This window comes from Sciurus vulgaris (genome assembly GCF_902686455.1).
Source record: "Sciurus vulgaris genome assembly, chromosome: 10".
Lineage (NCBI taxonomy): Eukaryota > Metazoa > Chordata > Mammalia > Rodentia > Sciuridae > Sciurus > Sciurus vulgaris.
In genome coordinates, this window is record NC_136470.1 from 70,130,908 (window position 1) to 70,154,400 (window position 23,493).

The following is a 23,493-nucleotide window of genomic DNA, read 5'->3' on the forward strand; positions in this document are numbered from 1 at the left end:
GGGGGACTACAAAGGGTGTGACTATGGGGGAATGTGGTTCCTCAGCTGACATATTTGGAGAAGAGCTGCCATGGGGTCTCTAACCTGCTTCATGGGCTATGAGATAAAGCACTATGGAATGTACCAGAGTCTGCCTGTTTAACAGTAAATGTGAACAAAACAAGTTATACAAATCCTAGGGAGTGAGGTTCTGGCACTAATTCTAATACCTCCTCATTAAGGAACTGGTGAAAGTGTTAATTAGACACAGTTTAAGTAAATGTCTTTCCTTCAGTCCTTTGGTGACATTTATTTTCTTGATCTACATCATTTGCTGAGTTTCTCTTGTCTTTTTCTTGTGAAGTTGTAATGATCACTTCCCTTCTAGGGAATGGCCTTTGAATTTGTTGCTGAGAAAGCTCCATTTCACCACCAACAGTTGTATAAAGTTCACAATTTATGTGCAGAATCTTTGCCAACTGTCTCTGTAGCCACAGATGCTGCTCTTCCCAGCAGCTCCTGAATAATGCTGAAAACTTAAGGAAGGATACTCTCCAATGTGCGCTCTGAAACACTATCCTGTTAATAAAATTTTCTATAGCTATGATGCTCTTCAACTTCAGAACACTCTTCATGTCTGTGAATGACTACAGGGTTTTATAAAGGTCCTGGATTTTTGCCCAGGAATGACTCCCAAGTTCAGAAGAACCTGGAAAACATAACATAACATAGTATGCAGTGCATAGTAGATGTGCAACATGTTTGAAATAGATACATGTTCTGATAGTCTTCCAGAGGAGTAAATTGGTGCTGTGTTCTGAGTGCTTCATATGTTGAACTCTTCACCCCCAAGGTGATGGCACTAGAAAGTGGAGGTGATTCCTCATGATTGAGATGAATAACATCCTGGAGAGATAGCTAGGTCCTTCTACCATGTGAAGCCACAGGGAGAAGGTACCATCTATGAACCAGGCCTTCACCAGACTGAATCTGCTGATGCCTGGATCTTCGACTTTACAGGCTCCAGAACTGTGAGGAATACATTTCTGTTGTTTATCAGCTGCTTAGTTTATGGTATCTTGTTACAGAAGCCTGAATGGACTAAGGCAACGAGTTACCTTTTTCAAAGGACCTAGAACACTGTGAGTTTCAATAATCATTAGTTACCATTTTGGTATCTGCTCCAACCCTTGTTCCCCAATACAAAGTTGACCCCAAAATACTAACTAATCCTATAATTTTAGATTGCCCAAGTCATCTGCGGAAACCATTTTTATTGGTGTTTTTTAAGGGGAGCATTAAATATATTTACATTTAACTATCAACTTATTTGGTTTTTCTACTAGCTTTAAAAACCTTTTTATATTTTAATTGCAACACTGTTGTACATATGTTTGGAGTACAGTAAAATAATTCAATCAACTGTGCAATGATCAAATCAGCATAATTAGCATTTCATCTTCTCAAACATTTATCATGGAAAACCTTTGGACTCTTCTAGTTACTTTGAAATATATCATAAGTTATTGTAGAATGTAATTGCTCTATTGTGCGATAGAACACGAGAATTAATTCTTCCTCTCTAACGGCAATTTGGTACCTTATTTAACCCCTCTCTATGCCTCCTCTCCACGTCCCTTCCTAATCTCTTATGACCACTATTCTACTTCTTTTTTTGTTTTTTCTGTGAGACCAATTTGTTTAGCTTCCAAACAACATGCAGCATTTGTCTTTCTGCACCTGGCTCACTTCACATAGCATAGTGTCCTCCAGTTCTATCTATGGTGCTGAAATTTCTATGATTTCATTCTTTCTTATGGCTGAAAATATAACACTGTACACACATGACACATTTTCTTTATCGACCCATTCATTAATGGATATCTTAGTTGATTCCATATAGTAACTCTTGTGACTAGTTGATAAACTGATTTCATTTTCTTTGGATGTACATCAAACTGTGGGTTAGCTGGAACATTGAGTAGATCTATGTTTACTTTTTCAAGGAATCTCTGTATTGGTTTCCACAGGGGCTGTACTAATTTTATTTCCATCAACAGTGTATGAGAGTTCTGCTCACCGTGTGTCTTTTTTTGTAATAGCCATTCTAATTGGAGTGAGATATCTCATTATAGTTTTGATTTGAATTTCTCTGACAGTTAGTAATATTAAGCATTTTTTTCATATACCCTTTGGGCATTTGCATATCTTTTTTAAAAATGTCTACTCAGATCATTGACACATTTTTTAATCATGCCCCCCCATTTTTTGCCATTAAGTTATTTGAGTTTCTTGTCTATTCTAGACATTAATCTTTTGTCAGATGAATAGTTTGTATTTTCTACCAGAGTGAAGTTTTTTCTCTTCAAACTATTTTTTTTTTTTTTTTTTTTTTTTTTTTTTTTTTTTTTTTTTTTTGGTGTGCTGTAGCTTCTTAGTTTCTATAACATCATTGTCTATTTTTACTTTCTGTCATTTTGGAGATCTTGTCCAGAAAAGAATCTTTACCTATCCCACCATCTAGAAGCATTTCTCCTGTTTTCTTCTGTATTTCTACCACCTTATCTTGTTTTCCCATTTGTCACCCTTTCAGTTTCTTTTATGTCTTTAGTGGTCTCTTTTTGACTTTTTAAAAATTCCATTTTCCCTTTCAGCTTATACTTTCTATGTCTAGACTTTTGGTGATTACCCTAGACATTTAAACAAGCATGCTTCACTATTAAAAATATAAGGTCTGTCCTATCTCCTTTCCTCAACAATGTAGAACCTTACAAAGCTTGCACCGTGCTTATCTGTCTCCTGACCTACACATTGTCGACAATTTCAGTTGTGTTTTGCTTTTCCTAACTTGTAAGACATTGTTATTGGTTTATATAATTGCTATTTATTCCAATTTTATAGACAATGTTCATTCATCTTTCAAATCTGCTTGCTCAATATTATGACCTTTGTAACTTACATATTCAGTCTCTTCTACTGTTTATGTAAATACGTTTTGGTTTTGATGATTCAGGAAGTCTTTGCATGTTTAATTCTGCTTTAAGCTGTTTTTGTTGACTCTAGCTCATGGTGCTTTGTTAGTCTTTTGACTCATGATTTATGAGTTTTTGCTTATACTTATTAGAAATTATGTGTGCAACTATTTGTACCTAAGTAGAAAGTGGAAAGTGAGTTCCTTCAAAGAGGAGAATGTGCAGTCACCTCTCTGGGTATCTGGAAGAACTACTGACCCACAAGCACTTGAAATCGAATCCTGGGCTTGATGTTTTTGTAAACACCCAAAATACATCTTTTTTTTTTTTTTTTTTTTCTTTTCTTTCTCAAGCCTGAGGTCAGGATTGTGACCTGAAAAATCAGAGGAGACAACCCCCCCACCACCACATATATATGTGCCATTCAAGTTTCTAGTCAGCCTGTTTTATTCAGTTTTCTGGAGGGCCATTTTCTTCCTACATGGTGATCCTGGTTCTACTCCCACTGAATCCCCATCCGCCTGGTTACCCAGGTGAAAACCCTCTTTCTGCTAGCCTTTCCAGAGTCTCTGGGAGGTTGGGCTACACCACACCTAAATGACCATCCTCCTTTGGAGCTCTTCAATCCCAGAAATCATTTTGAACAGTAGTCTGTCCCACGAGCTATCCTCTGTTCAGGGCTTTGACCAGCTCATGACCTCCTAACCTCAACCTACTCAAATATGGCCTCCATGATCCAATCTAGCTCAGACAGTTCCTTTTTATTTTGTTTCCTCTCTTCCTTCCTCCCTCCCCCCCCCCACCCCCTCTTTTTCTGGTGCTGGGAAGTGAAGTCAGGGCCTCACGCACACTAAGCTAGTGCTTTACCACTGAACCACATCCCCAGTCCAGTCTCTTCTTATTTATTTCCACCTTTTCCTCTCCTTCTCTCTTCCATGTTTTGTTCATATGTTCTACTCCAGGGTCCTATGATTGTATACAAAATATCTTGGAAAATAACTCAAACCTCCTGCCTCCAGAGGTCAGCTCTGGAGTCCAGCATTGAACCCACTCAGTCACAAGAGACTGAGTGTTACTTCTGCAGCCTTGGGACACTACTGTTTAGCCCTTTCATTGACTATTGTTTTTTCCTTTACTTAAAGTCCAAGTGGTTCAGAAGCAAACCTGGAGGTGAGACCTGAAGAAAGTTGGAGCCATGCTGACCTTGAACACTTCAAAGAAGCAACTTCTATATCTGGAAAGCCCACCACCAATGCAGATGAGGAAGATGGGAATCCCCAAATCTGCCGTGTCTGTGGGGACAAGGCCAATGGCTATCACTTCAATGTCATGACATGTGAGGGATGCAAGGGCTTTTTCAGGTAATCATCCATCAACCTTCACTCACTGGGTCACATTTAACAGGAGTCTGCCAGTAACCCTGCTGGGCAATGTCTCAGGGCTTCAGTTTGATCTGTCTCCTGGATTCAGATAGTGGGCTGGTAGCCCACCCAGAGGCTAGAGGTGAATGAACCATTTATACCTCAGAGCAATCCATCATCTCTTTCTTCCAGGTTCTACCTGGGAAAAGTCCCCTTCCATTAAGATACCCTTTTATGTATTCATCAGTGAAAGATCAGTCAGTCAAAGAGTAAAGAATTTGAAAATTCAAAACACAAAGTGTTCAAATCAGTTTCGTAGGACAATAATTAAGAGTGGCCTAAAATAAATGAAAAAGAAAACAAGCTCACCTAAAACAGATAAAACAGGGAGAATTTACAAATGAAGGACTAAAACATCCCAACTCACAGAAAGCAGGCCTGGACAGAAGGTTCACCTGTCCAGTTGAAGAAACAGAAAGACCAAAGTCGGCTCAGTGAGAGCACTCTCAGCAACAGGACTCAGACCAAGAGAGAGAACCAGATCAAGAAAGGAGGGGAAGGGAGGAAGGAATGTGGGCAGAAAAGCCCCCAGTCTGCCCTCAGGAAGGGAGAGGGCATGCAGTGTCTTGGGATCCTTGTACATTTGCAAGATGGCCAGACTGACTTGGCCCTTTGTAGAGTTCTTCCTGCTGACTGGATATTCTAGTGGAAATGAATGTCACCGAGGCAAGCCTCGCCCTGCAAACCCAAAGATGGGCTGCTGGTCAGGAAGTCATGGGTGGGGGCTCAGCTGTCCATGGGAGGACTTCCAGACCTGGATGATCCCAGGGAGGCACTGCAGCAGCCTCTCTTAAGACCAGTTCGGTGACAGTGGACTGAATAAACCCCTGCATAAGGGCAGACATGGCCAGGTCTGAGCAGTTCTCAAGTTGCATGGGGGTTAATGCCGGCTGGGGTAGGTCTGAAGGCATCATGTTCCAGAGAGAAATGAGCATTTGTCCTATGGTCTACAGGGTGAGGCGCAGAAGCAGTAGTAGGCTGTGTTCAGTTACTAGACACAGAACACTTCAGGAAAATGTGTTACCATTCCTAAAAAGAAGTCTAGACAAATGCTTTCACCTCAGGAATCCTACAGCTAAGTTCTTTGTGTTTTTCTCTCTGCCATTCTACCCAAAGACTCTGATTTCAGTATGGGGGTACAAAATGCCAGGGTCCCCAGGCAGTAGCCATGATATTCAGCAGAGAAACAAAAAGGCTATCTCTTCTCCCTTCAAGAGCAAGAAAACCTTTCCCAGAAGATCCCCTTATGCCACACAGGATAGAGATGGCCCTGAACTGCTCCTGAACTATTTACTAGCAAAGATCCCCAGATAGATCTCTGAACTGGGCACATGGATGCATGAAGGCAGGTGGACATCTGAACCAGATCAGGATCCTTCCAGAAAAGAAGAGGCTGCCTGGAGCATCTGTCCAAGCAGCATCCATGTAGATTGCCTTGGGGTGCAGAGATCCTCTGCTCTTCTCTCTCCAATTGGGTGCTCTTCCTGGGACTCCCAGAGGGACATGACATATCATAGTAGCTAGAAGCTTGCATTTGGTATCAGACAGACCTGGACTTAAATTTCATGGATTAGCTGGAAGACAGGTGGTTATCTATCTTCTCAAAGCCTCTGTTTCCCTCATCTCTACCAGGTAGATGACAGGATGAATTTTATAGGATTTTGAAAACTAAACTTACAAAGCTTTGCAATCTATCAAGCCCAGCATGTGATAGCATGCCTCTAATAAATGTGAGTCCTTCCTCCCAACCCCCATTTACCTGTTTGGCATGTACTTTGGAGTAGCTTCAAGGGTCTCCTCAAGGGACTTCCTTGCCCAGAGCAAGGGAAAACTTCTTTCATTTTATCCAGCTATGGAAATGAGGGGAAGCAAAGCTAGGGCTTCACTGGCAAGGTTTGAGTGGGAAGTTCAGATGCCTGGGATGTTGGCAGGCCCTGGGTTGTGCTGGAGTCTTCGCCAGGCCTTTCCCGCTGCCTGCCACCTGCTGCCCCTATACAAGGGCCTGAGCCCCAGTGCCCACACACTCTGCTCATACGGGGCTCTCCTCTTTGCCCCCATGTCAAGCAGGAGAACCCACTTTGCAAAGGGGAAGCCATTGTCCAGTGAGGTGGATTAGCTTACTGGGTTCCCAGACTGCTTCTGGGCCCCCACTCTGGAATGAAAGCTGGGGACAGAAGGGGACTGCTATGTTTCTTATCCTCTTAGATCAAGTTGCCACTATGTCCCTCTTTTAAGAAGGAGAAATCCAGGAAGAAGCCCATCTCCATGGAAACCCTGCCTTAGTAACAAAGGAGGGGACAGATGCTTGGGGAGGAGGCTGGACCTGGAGTTGAAGTGTCCCAGAAAGTGGCTTCCCACTGCAGAAACCCATAAAAAGCACAAGTCCTATTTCCTGTGGGAATGCTGCATAATAGATCTTCCCTGCTCCTCTAGAGGACCTCTTGGGAAGCCTCCACCTGCCTTCCCTATAGTACCTGATTCAACTGGGAAGGTAAAGCTGAGGCCCACAGAGCTTGGGATCAGTGTGTACCATCTGTGGCTGAGAGGGGCTAGGAGAGGGGTGGTGTGACCTGGAGCCCCGACCTAGGGAGCCCCATGCAGCCTGCCTTCTGCTCTTTCTATTCTCACAGGAGGGCCATGAAACGCAATGTCCGGCTGAGGTGCCCCTTCCGCAAAGGCACCTGCGAGATCACCCGAAAGACCCGGAGGCAGTGCCAGGCTTGTCGCTTGCGGAAGTGCCTGGAGAGCGGCATGAAGAAGGAGAGTGAGCGTCGGGCTGCCCGGGGAGGGCTGCCCCGGCATGGCGCGCTCCGTGCGGGTGCGATCAGGGGACCTGTAGAAACGCACTGTGGGCATGTGCGTGAGCGCTTGTAGATGTGCACCCAGAGCAGGCACGTGAGCTCATGAGCACATATGACCTTGTGTCTGTGTGCTACAGGCAGCCACCTGGAGGAGAATTTGCAAGAAGGATTTGGGAGATACAGGGCATTTTTATTTTCTGCTCTAGAGGTGTGGTGGCCATCGCTGATCAGGGCTATGCCCCTTCTTTCCCCTCAGCTGCCCCTGCATGCTTCCTTTTGTCCCCTTCTTTCCTTCCTGGATTTGTAACCAAACTGGGGAGGGTTAACTTGTGGGGACAAGTGTGTTGAGCCTGCTCCACTGAACCTGCAGTGATCATGTCCGATACCGCGGTGGAGCAAAGGCGAGCGCTGATCAAGAGGAAGAAGAGGGAACGAATCGCGGCTCAACCACCAGGGGTGCAGGGGCTGACAGAAGAACAGCAATCCTTGATCAGGGAGCTGATGGATGCTCAGATGAAAACCTTTGACTCCACCTTCTCTCATTTCAAGGATTTCCGGGTAGGAGGCTTAGAGCTGCCCCAGCTGCTGAGTTAGCTGCTCAGTGCCCGCTGGGGTCTCATTCCCAGTGTTTCCCACACTGTGGGCCGGGGTCAGGAGTCAATATCCCCTGAGAACTTGCTAGAAATGCAAATTTTCAGGTTCTTCCCACCTTCTGCATTCTTGGAGTAAGGCATAGCCCCCAGCTGATGCCCTGGCTGGCTCATGTTTGAGAATCTACTCTCTTGCAGCAGATAGGAACTGGGCCTGAGCCTTAAGTGGAGGTTGAACTAGGCTTTATGAGGACAGGGTCAGGACCTGTTGTGGGGTGTGAGCTTTGTGAACCAGTGTTCCTTAACAATCCCAGTGTTAGCTGCATCTCTAATCCCGGTACCCTCCCTTCCTGTGTGCTCACAATTATCTCTGATGACCTGCCCAGCTTACAGAACTGTATTATCCCCAGAGACCTCAGTGTCTGCTCTTTCCATCTGCAGCTCCTTAACCCTTCCACGTCTCCTGAGCCCAAAAGCAGGAATGCTTGTGACACACCAGGGTAGGGGTCCCCTTTGCCCTCCATTCTGACCAGTCAGGGATGTGTGCATCCATTAATTCATGGATCCAGAAAGTACCCACTGATGCAAGATGGCCAGAGAGAAGACACAAGTACTGGGTGTGTATGTGTGTGCAAAGGCACGTGTGTGACCATGAGTGCTTGTGATTGTGTATCTTCTCAGGCTGCAGCTGGTTGTCTGGGATGTGTGGGAACCTGTGTGGTCCCTGCAGGATGGGCCCATCTATGAAAATGAAGCTCTCTTATCCCCACCTCCTGTCTTGTGTCCCAGCTGCCGGAGGTGTTTAGCAGTGGCCATGAGATGCCAGAGTTTCTGCAGACCCCACCAGGGGAAGACCCTGTTAATTGGAGCCAGATCAAGGAAGATCTGTGTACCCTGAAGATCTCTCTGCAGCTGCGAGGGGAAGATGGCAGCATGTGGAAATATAAACCTCCAACCAGCAGTGACGGGAAGGAGATCATTCCCCTGCTGCCCCACCTGGCTGACATGTCAACCTACATGTTCAAGGGTATCATCAACTTTGCTAAAGTCATCTCCTACTTCAGGTAGGACATGGGACTTGGTGGATGGATGTGGAAAGGAAATGACCAAAAGGGTCTGGGGTAGATTCCCCTGAATGTGGGGGGACTTTGGTGCCAAATGACCCTCCTTTGTTTCTGTCCCTCGAGTCACTGGTGCTGCCAGAGAATAGGTTGCTAGCTGTGTGGCTCAATGGCTTTGTGGGTATGGTCTGCCCTGTAATCCAGTGGATCTTAGCCTCTCATTTGGAGATAGGAGCTAATAGTACCTTCTTTGTAGGACTGCCATATGAAATAAGAAAACATCTGAAGATCACCCAGCACATAGTGGAAATTCAGATATTAATTCCTTTCCCTATTTCCCCCATGATGGCAGGAACCATAAGATGACAGTTTCAGAGCAATGGAGGAATTGGAAGGAAAAAAGAAAGAGAGAAGACCAGAGGCTGGGCCTCTAGCTATCTGCTGCCAAGAGATATCTGAGCAGGCCATGGGGAACATGGGTGGTCCTGAGATTCAAAGGACCAGGACTCCCCACAGCTAGGCGTAGAGGCAACACCCAGGACAACTGGTTCAGCAAGAAGCCTGGAACCCGTTAGTATGGTGGGAACCACAGGCCATAAGATAATCTGGAGGTCTAGAGATGGTGCTAGGTATGTTTGTCCTTGGGTTGGCCACCTTGCCTTGCTGAGCCTGCTTCAGAGAAGGTGAATCACACATGTTAGGAACCCAGATTGCATCAGCAGACAGAGGACAGGTTATATTCCAGGAGCCACAGGTTACCTTTGGCTCTGTGTGACACACAGGATTGGCCTAATGATATTAGGATGGCAACAGCCTCGAATAGGATTCAGACTGTGGCAAATTAGTTCAAAGGAGCAGGAAGAAAAGTCTACTTACTAGTGTAAACATTGGCAGATTCCTGCTGGGCATCCACTGAGTCATGATTTAACTCCAGGGTGGGAGGTTATTAGCTATTCCTCCTGATCACAAATTTTGAGAACAGTGACCCCAGGCATCCCTGTTACCTTCTTTCTAGAAACAGATTCACTGTGGGTAAGAAACTTGCAGAACTTCTCAGCTGATCAGTGGTGGAGGGCACATTTGGAAGTACGTGCTTGCAGAGTGCAGATTCCAGAGCCAGCTACCTTCCAGGGCCTGAGTTTGGCTCTGGGGAGACACAGAAGAATAAGGTCAATTTCATAGCATTTTAAGTTCAGTATTATGGAGCAAAGGAAGTGATATGTGTGTGAGTAGCACAAGGTCTCATGTCCCAAGAAGACCGAAGGCAGGGACAGGGCTTTCACCATGACCGACCTTTAGTTTCCCAGCCTCTTCCTTTGCAGTAACATTTTCTTCAGGGAGGAGTTGGGGGTCTCTCTCAGTTTGGGACAGAGAGGTCCCTGCAGGATGGGCCCATGAATATCAGAGGTTTATTAAGCAGCCGCTGTGGTTAGGCTCGTGTTCAGTGCTAGGAGTGGGGCTCAAAGCATTCAGGCTGCCTGGAGAGAAACAGTAGAAATAGGTAAATATTAAAGCCAACATAAAAAAACAGGTAGCAAATATCCTCACCATGGAGTGCATACCAAAGGAGTGGCATGTGTCGAAGAACTCTACATTCTCTGGAAACACTTCTGGGAGGACCGAAGACATATCTTGGCCTAAAGAACTCAGGATTTACTTAAGTGAAGCAATTACGGGGGCAATTATTCCAAGTTAGGAAACTGAGGCAGAGGTATAAAACTAAGGAGCAGGAGCTAAGGTATCACCTAGGTCAGTGGCTGTGTAGGGAGTTGGAGGAGGTGATCTAGGCTGTAAAGGACCTGGCTGCTAAGCTAAGTGGGCATGGAGAGTTCACGAAGGTAGGAGGAGAAATAAGATAAGAAGAGTAACCTGCTTGGCTGGATTGTGATGGAGAGAGAGGGGAGGCAACCAGGAAGCAACTGCAAGAGTCCTCAGAGGAAGGAGCCTGTCCTACCTCCTCCCTTAATATCTGGGTTATGGTACCAGCCTGTGGGCAACTTCCCTGAGAGCTGTCATCTCCTCACCATCCTTGCTGCTAGGGATTTGCCCATTGAGGACCAGATCTCCCTACTGAAGGGGGCCACCATTGAGCTGTGCATACTGAGGTTCAACATGATGTTCAACGCAGAGACTGGGACCTGGGAGTGTGGTCGGCTGGCTTACTGCTTGGAAGACTCTGAAGGTGCTCAAGAGACCCTGCCTGCCCTGGTAGAGGGAGGGGGACATGACAGTTGTGGGTTGAAGGGAGCCACGTCAGGACATGCAGGTCTTGGGACCATAAGGCAGGAAGACTGAATGATAGAACAAAAGACCTTAGAAAGATTGGTTCTTGGGTCAGCTTCTCAAAATGCTGCCCCTCCATCCTATACCCACCCACAGGTGGCTTCCAGAAACTTCTGTTGGATCCTTTGATGAAATTCCACTACATGCTGAAGAAGCTGCAGCTGCACAAGGAGGAGTATGTGCTGATGCAGGCCATCTCCCTTTTCTCCCCAGGTGATGGCCTTCCCCAGCTTGCACACACCCCTCACCATGATCCGCAGGGGGCAGCAGCCCCTCTTCTGCCCTCCCCAGGGAAGGTCCCAGCCCACAACCTTGTTCCCTATTCCCTGCACAGTAGGGTGGGAATGGGACTCTAACTGGTTTCTCTTTGGGTCAGTGGGGTGATGGAGAACTCTAGTCCTCCTTTCCTTGCCTGGGTGACTGACTCAGAAGGTGACTGGCCAGCAGTTTACCCTCTCTGAGTCAGACTGAGCCTATTTTTGCCCTTCCCACCCTTGCTGGCACCACTGTCTTCCCTTCCTGCAGACCGCCCAGGTGTGGTGCAGCGTGGTGTGGTGGACCAGTTGCAAGAGCGATTTGCCATCACTCTGAAGGCCTACATCGAATGCATTCGGCCCCAGCCAGCCCACCGGTGAGCATGAGCAGCAGGAAGGGCTGATGCGAGGGTATGAGGAGCTCTCCCTGTAGCCTTGCCTAACTTTCAGCCTGCTCTGAGCCATGCTTGGTGTGGCTTCTGATGACCAGCACTTTGGGGCCATGTTCTGTGACCTCTATTAAGGCATACTCCTAGTCAGCCTGAGGATCAGTCCACTCATTGGGAAACCCAAGGAAGGTGAAGGCTGTGCCCAGCTGAGTGGACACTCGTCTGCCAGGACCTTCTGTCCTCCTCTCATCAAGGAGCCAGATACTCTCCTGTGTTTCCTGTAGGGTCTTCTAGCAATGGCCAATAATAACCATAATGATGGTAAAGATAATGATATCAATAATGATAATCATAAATAAATTTTAATAGCTTTGTTGGGAAGTACCAAAACTGGTGCCAAGCAATTCATATATCTTGTCATCTTTAATCCTCAAAACACTAACATGAGATGGATACCAACACCAACCTGAAAAGGAAGCCAAGGCTCAGGACAGTTGCCTAGGGTCCAGAAGTATGGAGGCTGGCAGTGGACCAAGCCAAACCAAGTCCAAAGCTCAAGCTTTTGAGCATTACTTAAGAACTTCCCAGGAAGAACACAAACAAACTGGAAGTAGGGAAGTCCTTACCTTGTTCTGGTCATGACTTAGAAGAGGAAGGCTGTTTGGGACTTAGCCCAAACCGGGGTTTCCATAACTTCACTGATCCTCAGAGTCCCTGCGACCCAGTGACCAGTCTGATGCCCAAAGGCCTGAAGACAAGGACAAATTTGAATTTCAGAGAACCCAAAGCCATCACAATTAAGGCCAGCACTAGTTGTTATAGTATGAATAGGAAACTCAAATTCTCATTTGGCTTATACCAGCTTTCTTTTTGCTCAGCATCCTGGGATGCTGGGGGTGGCCATGACTTATTTGCTCAGTTTTACCCTGTATGGAGCCAGGAGGCTTGAGGTGCCAGCTTCCATCATGGAGAAACTGAGGCACATGGTGCACATAGACATTAAATCCAGAGCTGGATCCAGGAAGGGAGTCCAGCCTGCAGTCTCTAACCTCCACAACTATTCTGCTCAGTCCTGGGCCCTGGACATTAACCAAGATAGTGATTCCCCTCAACCCCAGATTAACACATGCATATAGCACCTGCAAGATCTGGATTTTCCACTGAGGTCTATGTTACAAAGACTCAAGGCCCATGGATGAGGAGGGAGAGTATGGCTCCCACCTCAAGTACCCGTAGGCTGTTTTGCTCTTCTTGTGCACAGGCTGGCAGAATTCAGCCAAGCCTTGTGTCTTTGCTGACTTGAACCTGAGTAAACTTGCATGCCCTCAGAGCAGGGCCAGGGCTGGTGGGTCAAGGGGAGGAATGGCTACACCTCAACCTTTCCTCTGGCTGTTCCACAGGTTCCTGTTCCTAAAGATCATGGCTGTACTCACGGAACTGCGCAGCATCAACGCTGAGCACACCCAGAGGCTGCTGCGCATCCAAGACACACACCCCTTTGCCACACCCCTTATGAGAGAGTTGTTCAGCCCCACAGATGGCTGAGTGACTGCCCTTGGGTGGAGCCTCTGTGGAAAGCCAGACCAGAGCTTTCTGAGCTACCACATCTGGGGCTAGACAGAAGGACACCACTGACAGCCTGTGACCACAGCTGGCTAGCATTCCTCAAGGAGGGGGCTTGGGTCTCTCCAGTCCCCGGTTCAGTCTGTGGAGAGGGAAGCCATGGACCCTATGTGGAGGGTGCACTGGCCTGTAGGTCAGGACTGTTAAGCCAGGCTGCCCTCCCCTTAGACAAAGCCCTGTGGTCCAGTAATAAATCCCCGAATCCCACTAAATCCCATGCAGTATTGTGGTGGGTGGAGGGGAAGGGGTGAGAGGCTGGGTTTCCATACATACCCCAGTTCACTGGCTTCAGTCTTTTCATTGCTACCTCTCAGAGTCCTGCTTCCCACTTCCCACTCATTCTCACCCTCAGCTTCCTGCCTCGAGTTACCAGGTGGGTTTTCAGGCCTGTGCCATCAGCAGGTGCATGTCTGTGGTGTCTCTGAGAGAAGCTGAGAAACCCACACCGAATGTCAGAAAGTGGTCATGACCTTGTGCTGGGCACATCCTTCTGTGTCTCTGCATCTACTCAAACACATCATGAAGTATGCACTGACACTCTGCAACCTGCTGTGGGGTGTACAGTGTTTAGATGTGGACCCTGACCTCGAAGAGTTCATATTTAAGAAAACAAAGCTGAAACACCAGTGATGCAGATCAACACATAAGGAAGAACTGACACATGAGAAGCACAAGGAACAATTTTGTATGGATAATGAGCTGCACTGGGATTTTGTGGGCACCTGGACCCAGTGAAGAGTCCCTAGGACGTGTTTATGTAAAGAAGGAATGGGAACTGTGGCTGTGGGTACCTGGGCGTGACTTGGCACATTCGTTCCCCATCTGACTGGGGCCTGGGTTTGCTCCTGAGGCTGGAACACTTGGTGCTGTGACAAGGCTATAGTGACAGTGAATAAATGTGCTAGAGCAAAACAACCTACCTGCATGTGCTTCTATTCCTTGTCAATATGCTAGTCTCGAAACTGAGAAGTGTAAAAGTGTCAACCTCCTTATAACTATTTGTGAATAAAACTTTTCATTTTTACAAGCTTAATTTCACATAAGGTATTTAATACATAATTTATTCTCATTAATTTAATAAGGCATTTAATAGGTTTAGCAAAGGTGTTCCTGGTTTAATGTCAAATTGAGGAAAAAGGTTGTGAATAATGAACTTTTGGCTAGAGGTGTGAAAAATTTTTGGCCTTCTAATCTGGGGAAGAAATGCACGAGTGGGTAAGTAGAAATGTCTACTTTTCACATATATATTTTTTTTACGACTTACTGCCTTTTATATATCTTAAGACTGTTAATGTAAGAACATAAAAATGAATTAACTTGGTTTGCTCATAAAATAATTGTTCTGAATAAAAATTTAAAGATATACACATCATAATTAAAGTGTAAATGAATTTTAAATGTTTAATATTTGGTTGCAAATGAAGCTGCAAGATAAACTGAATTTTAAGAAACAGGTAATTGCTTAGCTTTCACCATTTTATAAGAAGGAAAATTTGAAAACATTAAGAAATCATCAATAATACAAATCAAAGAAGTAAACATATCCCTGACATCCCTCCAATTTTACCTCTCTGCATCAAGGAGATAAAGTATTCATTTTTAGAAAAGAAACCAAGGGAAAATAGAGTACCTGTCCACAAGCTCAATGAATACAGCTTTTGCTCCCAGGAATTTCAACTAATTTATATTTATTTAATTTTTAATCAGTTATAATTAGAAATATAAATTTTCAATTTGGAAATATACATTACATTCATCTATGTTCATCAGCAATATATGCCCCTTCCTTTTCCTGGGGGAAATAACTTTCAGTGTGCTATTTGCCCGAGTCTGAAATTGTTGTTGGATATAGGTTGGAGTAAGGGAAAGTTAAGGTGAGATTAAGATGGAATTGGGGTAAACTCCCATTCCCCAGTTTTGATCTTAAAAACACCCAGGCAGTTCCCCAAACATTAAATATTTACATATGATTTACATAAATTATGAAAACTAAGTGTACTTCAAGAGTAAAGATTCAAAGTTAGCTGCACCAAAGAGCTCATGGCTTTGTGGATCTCAAGTTTATAGGACTAGGAGCCAGGTTCAATTTACCTATCTGAAAAATAATTTGGATTTCCTTATTACTCCCTACCCTGAGCGTTTGAGCAAGTAGAACTACGTAAGCATCAACTTCCAGGAATTTCTGGAGTTACTGATCTTCTTCTCTAGTTCCTGGCTCAGTCAGGAAAAGATGAAGTTAATCTCCAAAGACACTGCATACCTTCTGGCTCCCTTATCACTCACTCACTCACTCACTAGTTTCTATCAACTTGTCCCAGACTTTGTCTAAAGTATTCAATGACAAATCTTCACATGGGAAGGCCCAGAATGGTTTCTTTTTGGAAAAAATGAAGTTATAAAGAAAAACATTTCATTAATCATCTCTTTCTCAGTTCAGACTCATTGGTTGCTTCCCTCTATGTGCTCATAGTGCTCTTGAATCGGATGGTGCTGATGGGTTGGATTAGCTTCTACACCTGAGGAATGGGTGACCAGCCACTGCTTTTGTTCACTTGCTTTCACAAAAAACAGCACCCAGAAATGTGAATCCTAAAGGACTGTTTGGTCACCACGTTTCAGAAGGATTTGGAAACTAAACAGGGAGTCTTTCAGGATTCCAAGTTAATATAGCACCTTGCAGGACACTTAATCCCAATTCCAACAGCTAAGGCAGAATCTAAACAAGATGGCAAAAATGCATTTTAATGCCACCAAGAAGCCCATCCCACAAGTAACATCTTACATGTTTTTGCTGAACCAGTTCTCCCCTACCACTGGTAGTGCATTTAACTATTAACAAATGTGAATGAATTACCCATCCCACAACCTCAGTAAATAAGAGGACCAGACTTTTATCGAATATAAATTTGTTTTTATTGAAGCAGCAGTCACATGACCTTATATCTAGCCTTTAGATTAGGTCTGACAGTGCGCCAGCCCTAAAAAATGTTTCTTTTTGCACTAGGAGACATAACATGTTTACATACATCATCCAGTATTAGCAATGAGCAGACTCAAAAACAAGTTGGTTACCTCGGAGGTAAAGCCAACCTTTTGTGGTGTTCATATATTTTACAGAGACCCCCAAAGACCATTACTAATAGGATAAAAGTTAAAGAAAATACAGCTACACCAAACCATGAACACAGTAATTGAAGACAGCAGCTCTTACACAAGTTTTTCAAACTGTCCTTTTTAGGGATGTTTCCTTTGTTTTCAAAGCAGTGTCTACAAAGCTTCCTCTACATCAAATCCAAAGGTTTCCAAGCTGGAAGCTGCACCTCTTGTGGCTAATACAATGGAGTAAGGTCATTTGAAACAATGAGATGTGGTGTTCATACCTTGATATTTATAATAAAGATTCATGTTTTCCTAATTAGAGATGGTGATGTGACTGCTTATTGCAGTGGCAAAATAGGTAGGGTGAAGAGAGGGATGGGTACTGAAATAAAGACCACACACTTGTGAATTTTAATTTCATTTCCAGGCTAACCTACTTTTTATTTAATGCAAATTACAGTACCAGTTAACTATTTCCAAACCAAGTCACATAGAACGAAATGTATTTACAAGGGAATGGGGGAAGGGCAAAAAAACATTGAGCATACTTTTCACAAAAAAGTTTATATTTAAAATGAAAAAAAAAAATTCAGTCACAGAGGCATTCAAGTAGTAATAATGTTATACAGATTTTGCTTTTCCTTTATATCAAGACAGATTTGCACAAGTGTTTGCAATAGTTTGTATACAACCCACAGTCCTTTATATATATATATATGTATATATATATAATAAATTTTGTTTTTTAGATTTGTATTTAAGATGGAAGTGGTCACGCTAATTGGTATGTGTACAGGCCCAAGTGATCCATCGGCAACACACTTATAAATGCAAATTTTACAGGCAAGCACATTTTCATACATCTATCTGCATCTGCCTGTAGACAGATATAGTAAGAAAAAAACTTAAAATTAACACAAGGAAGTCTACTTTGTCAAGCTAACCCCTTATGTACTGGTTGTCATTTTGCTTTTATTGCGGAGGTGCAAAACGGAGCAACAAACTTGAATAAAACGGCATAATCCTTGTGAAAATAATCCAAACCCCAGGGATTACTTTCAAAGCCTCTCAAAGGAAGACCTTAGTCTGGGACTCTACTGTGCTTCTGGTTGTCTCTATTTTCAGTGGCTCAGGTTTCTACCAGAAAAGACAGGTTTTATTGTAGAGCATGCTTATTTTTCTATAGAGGGGAGAAAAGTGTTTGTCTCTGTGATTAGATGATCACTAACATGAACAATATGAATCGGGTACAAATTTGGTTTAAAACAAAGAAACCCCCCAAACTCCTGGGGATCTGGCATTGGCCAACTTCCTTTGGAAGATTCCAAAGTTAAATCCTTTAAAAAGGAAAGGGAAAGAAATGAAATGCCAGTGTCTTTATATCCACAGGGATAGAGAATGTACAATAGTCCTCTCAGAAACCTTAGCATTGGCGCAGACGGAGATGACTGGTTAGGCATACTTTGTTAAAACACAAACAAGGAAGATGGGTCTAAAAATTAAGAGAACTTTTAAAATGACACAACATGTCATTGGAAAGAAGGTGCAGTCTTCTACCTTGCTGGAATGAACACATGATGTTTCAAAAATAGCAACCTTTGGTTTGGTAAAGTGTTTTTTCTTCTATTCAAGACATTTTATATGGAGTACTTGGAGGCGAAACAAAAATATATATATATATATTTTTTTTTTCCCAAAAAAGGCCTTCATGTTGGGCACACAGTCAAAATGAAACTGATTTTAAAAAAATTAAAATGACATGTCATCAAACAAGGGTAGAGATGGCAGGAGGGAGAGAATGGGTTGAGTTCCCTTTTTAGAACAGTCCTCCATGGACACGGTGGCATTCTGTGCAGTTAACTGCTAGTAATTGCACTAGAGAATTTTAGACCATTGATGTATCAAAGCCCAATACTAAACGAATTTTCTCTCTCTGTGCCATTTGGGAAGAAAGTTGGTAAGAGGGCTGGTGCGGGGAGGGAGAAGAGAGAGCACCTGCATGAGCATGGAAGGCTCCCAGAATCTGCTGTTTTGTAAAACCCACAGTTAGGGCTTGTGGAAGAGATGAACAAAATCTAATCTAGTTGATATCCTCCAGCTCTAGGGCTCCATGTGCTATACCAAGTCCCTGAATGGACTAAGTATAAAACGAAAAGGTCATTGCTACCAAGGAGGAAATGGACATTCAGAACTAAAACAAATGCAGAGCTTGAATGAAATGAGATTATGAACATGGTTTCCTCTTCCCACTCCTGTGCATGGTATCACTGAAACAACTGTGGAGGGGGCAAAGATATTGTTGTGACTTATTATTTCAAAGGGAAAGGTGATGGACAGGGACACATGGATAAAGGAAACCAAATAAAATTTTTAAAATGAAAAATAAAAATAACAACAACCAAAAAAACCAAACATATGGAAGCGAAGGCACTCCAAACTATATAGATACACTATACATTGCTAGAGTTATTGTTACAATAATACAGGCCAGTACCTACTGTACAGAGTTAAAACTATATGGCTTTAAAAAGCTCGTCTACATTTTGTCTGATTATTAAACAGAATCACTGCCCTGAACAGTAACTTTTTGCTCATTAATAACAGTTCCTGGGTCCACATATTTACATACAAAACAATAAAACTTAAATTTAAAAACACTGAAAGAAAATATAATGTACAAGCTTGAATTTGGTGAGGAGCTTTTAATTATTATTATTATTTACAAAAAGATATCCAGAGACCTGGATCTCACTTGTATAAAAGAGTTCTGTGATCCCGCCATGATCTGTGAGAAAGAAAAATCATGCACCTCAGCACACGCGCGCGCATACACACACACACACACACGCACACACACACACACACACAGAAGTGAGAGAAAAGCACCTGACTTTTCTCTCTTCTCTCTTACCCCATTTATGGGGGAAAAGTGTTTCCTAAAATAAGTACTGATTTTTATGGACTCTAGCAAGTATACCAAGTCCAGAGTAGTGTTCGTTCCAAACGTCTGGCTGGGCAGTTTGATCTGAAAACAGGTCCATTTCTCTGTTATAGACCTACCTGTTCAGATTCTTTATAAAACCTTTCTGAAAATGTCGTATAGTTCCTTTAAGGAACTATGCTGCTAAATACGTTGATTTCAGATTTCTTTTAATCTTAACTAGCTCTCATAAGCACTTTATAAAAAGTAAAACTCAATATTTGATTTGGTTTGACTGAACGTATTTCTTTTCTCATGAACTCTGATATAACCAGAGGTTTAAGAAACCCCATTTGTGGCCCAAGAGCTTAGCTAAACAGTGAGTGAACACTGAGATGGCTCACAGTTGTCTTTCTGGGTGTCAATTCACTTCAGCAGGCAGCATGACTCTCTTGGGAGAGTTGCACACAAAGTCAAGAAGCAGGACAGGGTGCAGGGCCTGCACATGGGCTGCCAAGAGACTCTACTTCCTAACCCTAACCTGGAGGGCAAGACCCCAACATGACCTACGGTGGCAATGAGGGTGAAAGGAGGTTACACACATCTAGGGTTCAGCTCTGCAGCTCTGCAGCCCTACAGTTATCAGCTAACCTTGGAAGATGTATGGGGAGGGAGAGGGCAGGAGGGAAAAGTGGCCATCACTCAAGTGATCTTTTAAATGTAAAATATAACTGATTGTGCCTTAAAGATTCATAGGTCAAGTAATGGCCCATAAGCACCAAGGTGACTAAGGTTCATTTTAGAGTATATAAGGCCCACAAAGATACCAACCTTATAAGTATAAAACAAACTAGTTGTGAAAATCTATCTCCTTACTGCAAACATAATTCTTCAATCTTCCTTGCTTTCCAAGGAATATTGCTTTTTTTTTTTTTTTTCCAAAAACAATAGACTGATTCTTACACCATTCACTGATAAAGAAAATAGAAACAAAACTCTTAACTGGGTGTCGGGAGGAAACATTCTTCTCATGCTTCAACCAGTCAATTTTGATACTGGAGACAAAAAAGAAAAGGCAGTATTGAATATATGTATATATAACATATATACACACATTTATATCATCAGTTTTCCTATAAAGTCAGCAGGTACACGTGACTATATAATTCTGATGGGTAGTTTTTAATATTCCTACCATCTAAAAATTATAATTGCCTACTGGGCATGCATCAATAAATAAATTTAAAAAGCATGAGGTTAAAAACGCTGAAATTAAATAGATCTAGATTTGGATTTAAAATTAGAACTATGTGTAGAATGTGGCAATTCCTAAAAACTTGTTTTTCAATTAGAAAGATGAAAAATAAAGCAGTAGACTGTTACAGTTCACATTATTTAACTATAATGTCCTCTCTCAAGTGTATCTTTCCAAGGGAAGTAACTTTAGAAAAAAATCTGGATAAATTCATTCACAGTGGTGAGATCTGTCGCGGCCTGTGTCCTTCCTCTAGGCTCACCAGCCTCTGACCTATGCAGCCAGTATAGCCTGTTCAACACCCTTTTCAATCCCCTCCTAGGTCACCAGTTTAAAACTGTACAAAGATTTGCAGAGAACCTTTGGTCAGGCAAAGCAAAAACAAAAGCCCATTATGGAACATGCAGACCATAGTTCTGCTTGCTGCTCCCCTTTGGGAGCCTGCTGTACCAGCTTCTTCACCACTAGTACTGATTAAGAACAAAACAAACCTTAAGGAATCAATTCAGAATCTCCCCCTCAGAGCTTCAAACTTTATTGACCTACCTGGGTTACAAATGATACACATTTCCTTTTTTGTCTGCCACACCTGCCACCAACATGCCAAAGCCAAGTCTTCAAATACTCAAGGATATGGATTAATTTTACAAGTGACATTTAAGCCCCTGTTGAGTTATACCTGCTAAGCTCCCAACCAATTTCAAGCTGTGCACTATACCAAAGTCTGACACTAGACTTGAAAACAAAACAAAGTTGAAACAAAATAAAACAAAACACTTCAGCACAGAACAAGGTTTCTTGTGGAAGGGGCATGAAGCAGGAGTCCTGTTTTTAAAGTGTACAACAGCAGACTTTTGATTAAAAAAAAAAAAAAAAAAAAGATTGTCGGTGGGAGAGAGATTGTGTCTTCTAGTGCTCCGCTTTCCCCCTCCCATAACCCCTCCCACCCTCTGGGTCTCCCGCAAAGTGAGAATACAATGAAATTGTTTTGTATTTATAGATATCTTACAAGGTTAAATAAGAACAACAATAAAAAAAAATTGAACACTAAAATGAACAGGGTTTTTTTTTTTTTTTCTCTTTTTAATTTTCTTTCCAAACGTGACCAGTGTTGCTGAGTGACACTCAAGTAACTGGTGGTTTTTCCTGTGCAGCTGACTGCTTGGGACTGTTCAGGTGGAGTTGGAAGCTGATGCAGAAGCAGCATTATTGGTCTGTCCACGGTCTCCAGCATTAGCATCTGCAAATTCAAAGTCCCAAGAGAGAGTATGAGCAATGGCATAATCCTCCAAAGAAAACAAGTACATTGCCTTAATTGCAGACTGTGGGCTATGTGGTCTTTCAAGCTATTATCTAGCATGTTGGTTTAAATATGGCTAACAGAATGAAGTCTACATTTCTTCCTGTTCAGAAGCTAACATACATGACTTGGCAAGGTCCTGGTGCAGAGTAGGCAGTATCTCTGACTAAGTTACCAACTTAGGGAACTGGAGGTCATTTCTGTCAAAGTTTTTACTATAGCTGAGATCAGCAGTACATGAATACTCAATGGGAGAGGGAATTAACCTAAAAATAAATGAAGCACATAGCTTGGAAAACTTACTGAAGAAACTGAATCATGTTATAACATACTATCTGCTTTAGTGGGTGAAGGGGTGAAGGAAATGAAAGTAATATGGGTCAATGTTGATAGGCAGAAGTACTGAGTATAAACCAAACTCAGTTACTTGTCTTCTAAGTACACTCTTATTATTCATAGAGATGAAAGCATAATAGAAAGTCATTGTGGTACCAATTTACTTAATAAAGCATCTTGTAGTCAAATAAGTTGGCCTAAGAGTTTATCTTGCCTGATCCTCTACAAATGTGCATCTTAACAACTAACTTTTGTCTCCTTCCCCTCTTTTAAAGACCCATTATTATTTTACAGCATCCATTAACATTTAAATGAGCATCTAGTTGTTTCCAAATTGGCTCTCCATCCTGGATAGGGAATAGCCTGCTATTTCAGTGCTTAATCATCTGTGTCATACACAATCACCAGGAATGTACTGTTGGTCATTTTTTCTCCCCAAAATTTCATGTTTATTCCAGAGAAAGAGAGGTAGCTTCATTGGGAAGGGCAACTTCCAAGAGCTATCTCCCTAGAAGCCACACTTCTCTTGGTCATCAAGTTTAGTAACACCAAAAAGCAAACCGACAAGTTTTTGTGGGGAACTGAAGGGATCTGCAATCACCCTTGTCCTATGATAGGAAGAGTAACTAATGTTACAGCTGAATGCAAACATCTGGTCCTATATCCTTCTATTTTGAATTTCTGAATTAGAGGAAGACACAGAAGATCCCAAGGACACAAAGGAACTTTATTACTTAACGATTAGCTGTTCAGTTATCATTTCTATAATCCTTCCACAAAAACTGTACTTCCTTTCTAAATCAGCTCTTACATACATTTAATTCAATCTCTGGGAAAAGAAATGAGATTACCTCTTAATTTGAAAGGTTATATTTAATTTCCTCAAAACACCTGAGGCTGCTTCTAGTACTGCGGTTGTGTAAATAAATGCAACATCAGAGTCCATGCATTAGGTTTATACTGCTCAAGGCTGGAGTTATCCTAATTCATCAGTATAAGGCCCATGAGTAGGTGGCAGGACAGAGCAAGGGACACAGAACTTACTTTTCAAAACCAGGTAGATAGCCTTGTCCAATAATCAGTGAGGAACTAGGTCTAATTCTTCATTCATGATTCCTGGCCTTCCATAGATATGCTTGGCTTAAAGGAATTGTATCATCCATGCCCACTCAAATTCTGAGCACTGAAAATCCAACATTATTTCCTGTCT

At 42.9% G+C, this 23,493-nt stretch overlaps 2 protein-coding genes across 5 annotated transcripts in view; one reads left to right on the plus strand and one right to left on the minus strand.

Moving 5' to 3' along the window:
* NR1I2 (nuclear receptor subfamily 1 group I member 2) overlaps positions 1-14,600 on the plus strand; it is a 48,522-nt gene extending 33,922 nt beyond the window's left edge. Inside the window, exons 1-9 of one of the 2 annotated variants that reach the window (XM_079155345.1) lie at positions 1,097-1,121; positions 4,094-4,312; positions 7,003-7,136; positions 7,544-7,731; positions 8,553-8,827; positions 10,864-11,006; positions 11,204-11,320; positions 11,633-11,738; positions 13,151-14,600. In XM_079155345.1, the coding sequence (XP_079011471.1) occupies positions 4,281-4,312; positions 7,003-7,136; positions 7,544-7,731; positions 8,553-8,827; positions 10,864-11,006; positions 11,204-11,320; positions 11,633-11,738; positions 13,151-13,295 (1,140 nt within the window). In that variant the 5' untranslated portion in view covers positions 1,097-1,121; positions 4,094-4,280 and the 3' untranslated portion in view covers positions 13,296-14,600. Of the gene's footprint in view, positions 1-1,096; positions 1,122-4,093; positions 4,313-7,002; positions 7,137-7,543; positions 7,732-8,552; positions 8,828-10,863; positions 11,007-11,203; positions 11,321-11,632; positions 11,739-13,150 lie in introns of those variants that run through there. The other variant, XM_079155344.1, reaches the window with a different exon arrangement.
* Positions 14,601-20,278: 5,678 nt separating this feature from the next.
* The window catches only part of GSK3B (glycogen synthase kinase 3 beta), a 209,558-nt gene continuing 206,343 nt past the window's right edge, over positions 20,279-23,493 (minus strand). For all 3 annotated transcript variants that reach the window (XM_079155326.1, XM_079155324.1, XM_079155325.1), the window contains one exon: positions 20,279-21,887. In XM_079155326.1, the coding sequence (XP_079011452.1) occupies positions 21,820-21,887 (68 nt within the window). In that variant the 3' untranslated portion in view covers positions 20,279-21,819. The remainder of the gene's footprint in view (positions 21,888-23,493) is intronic.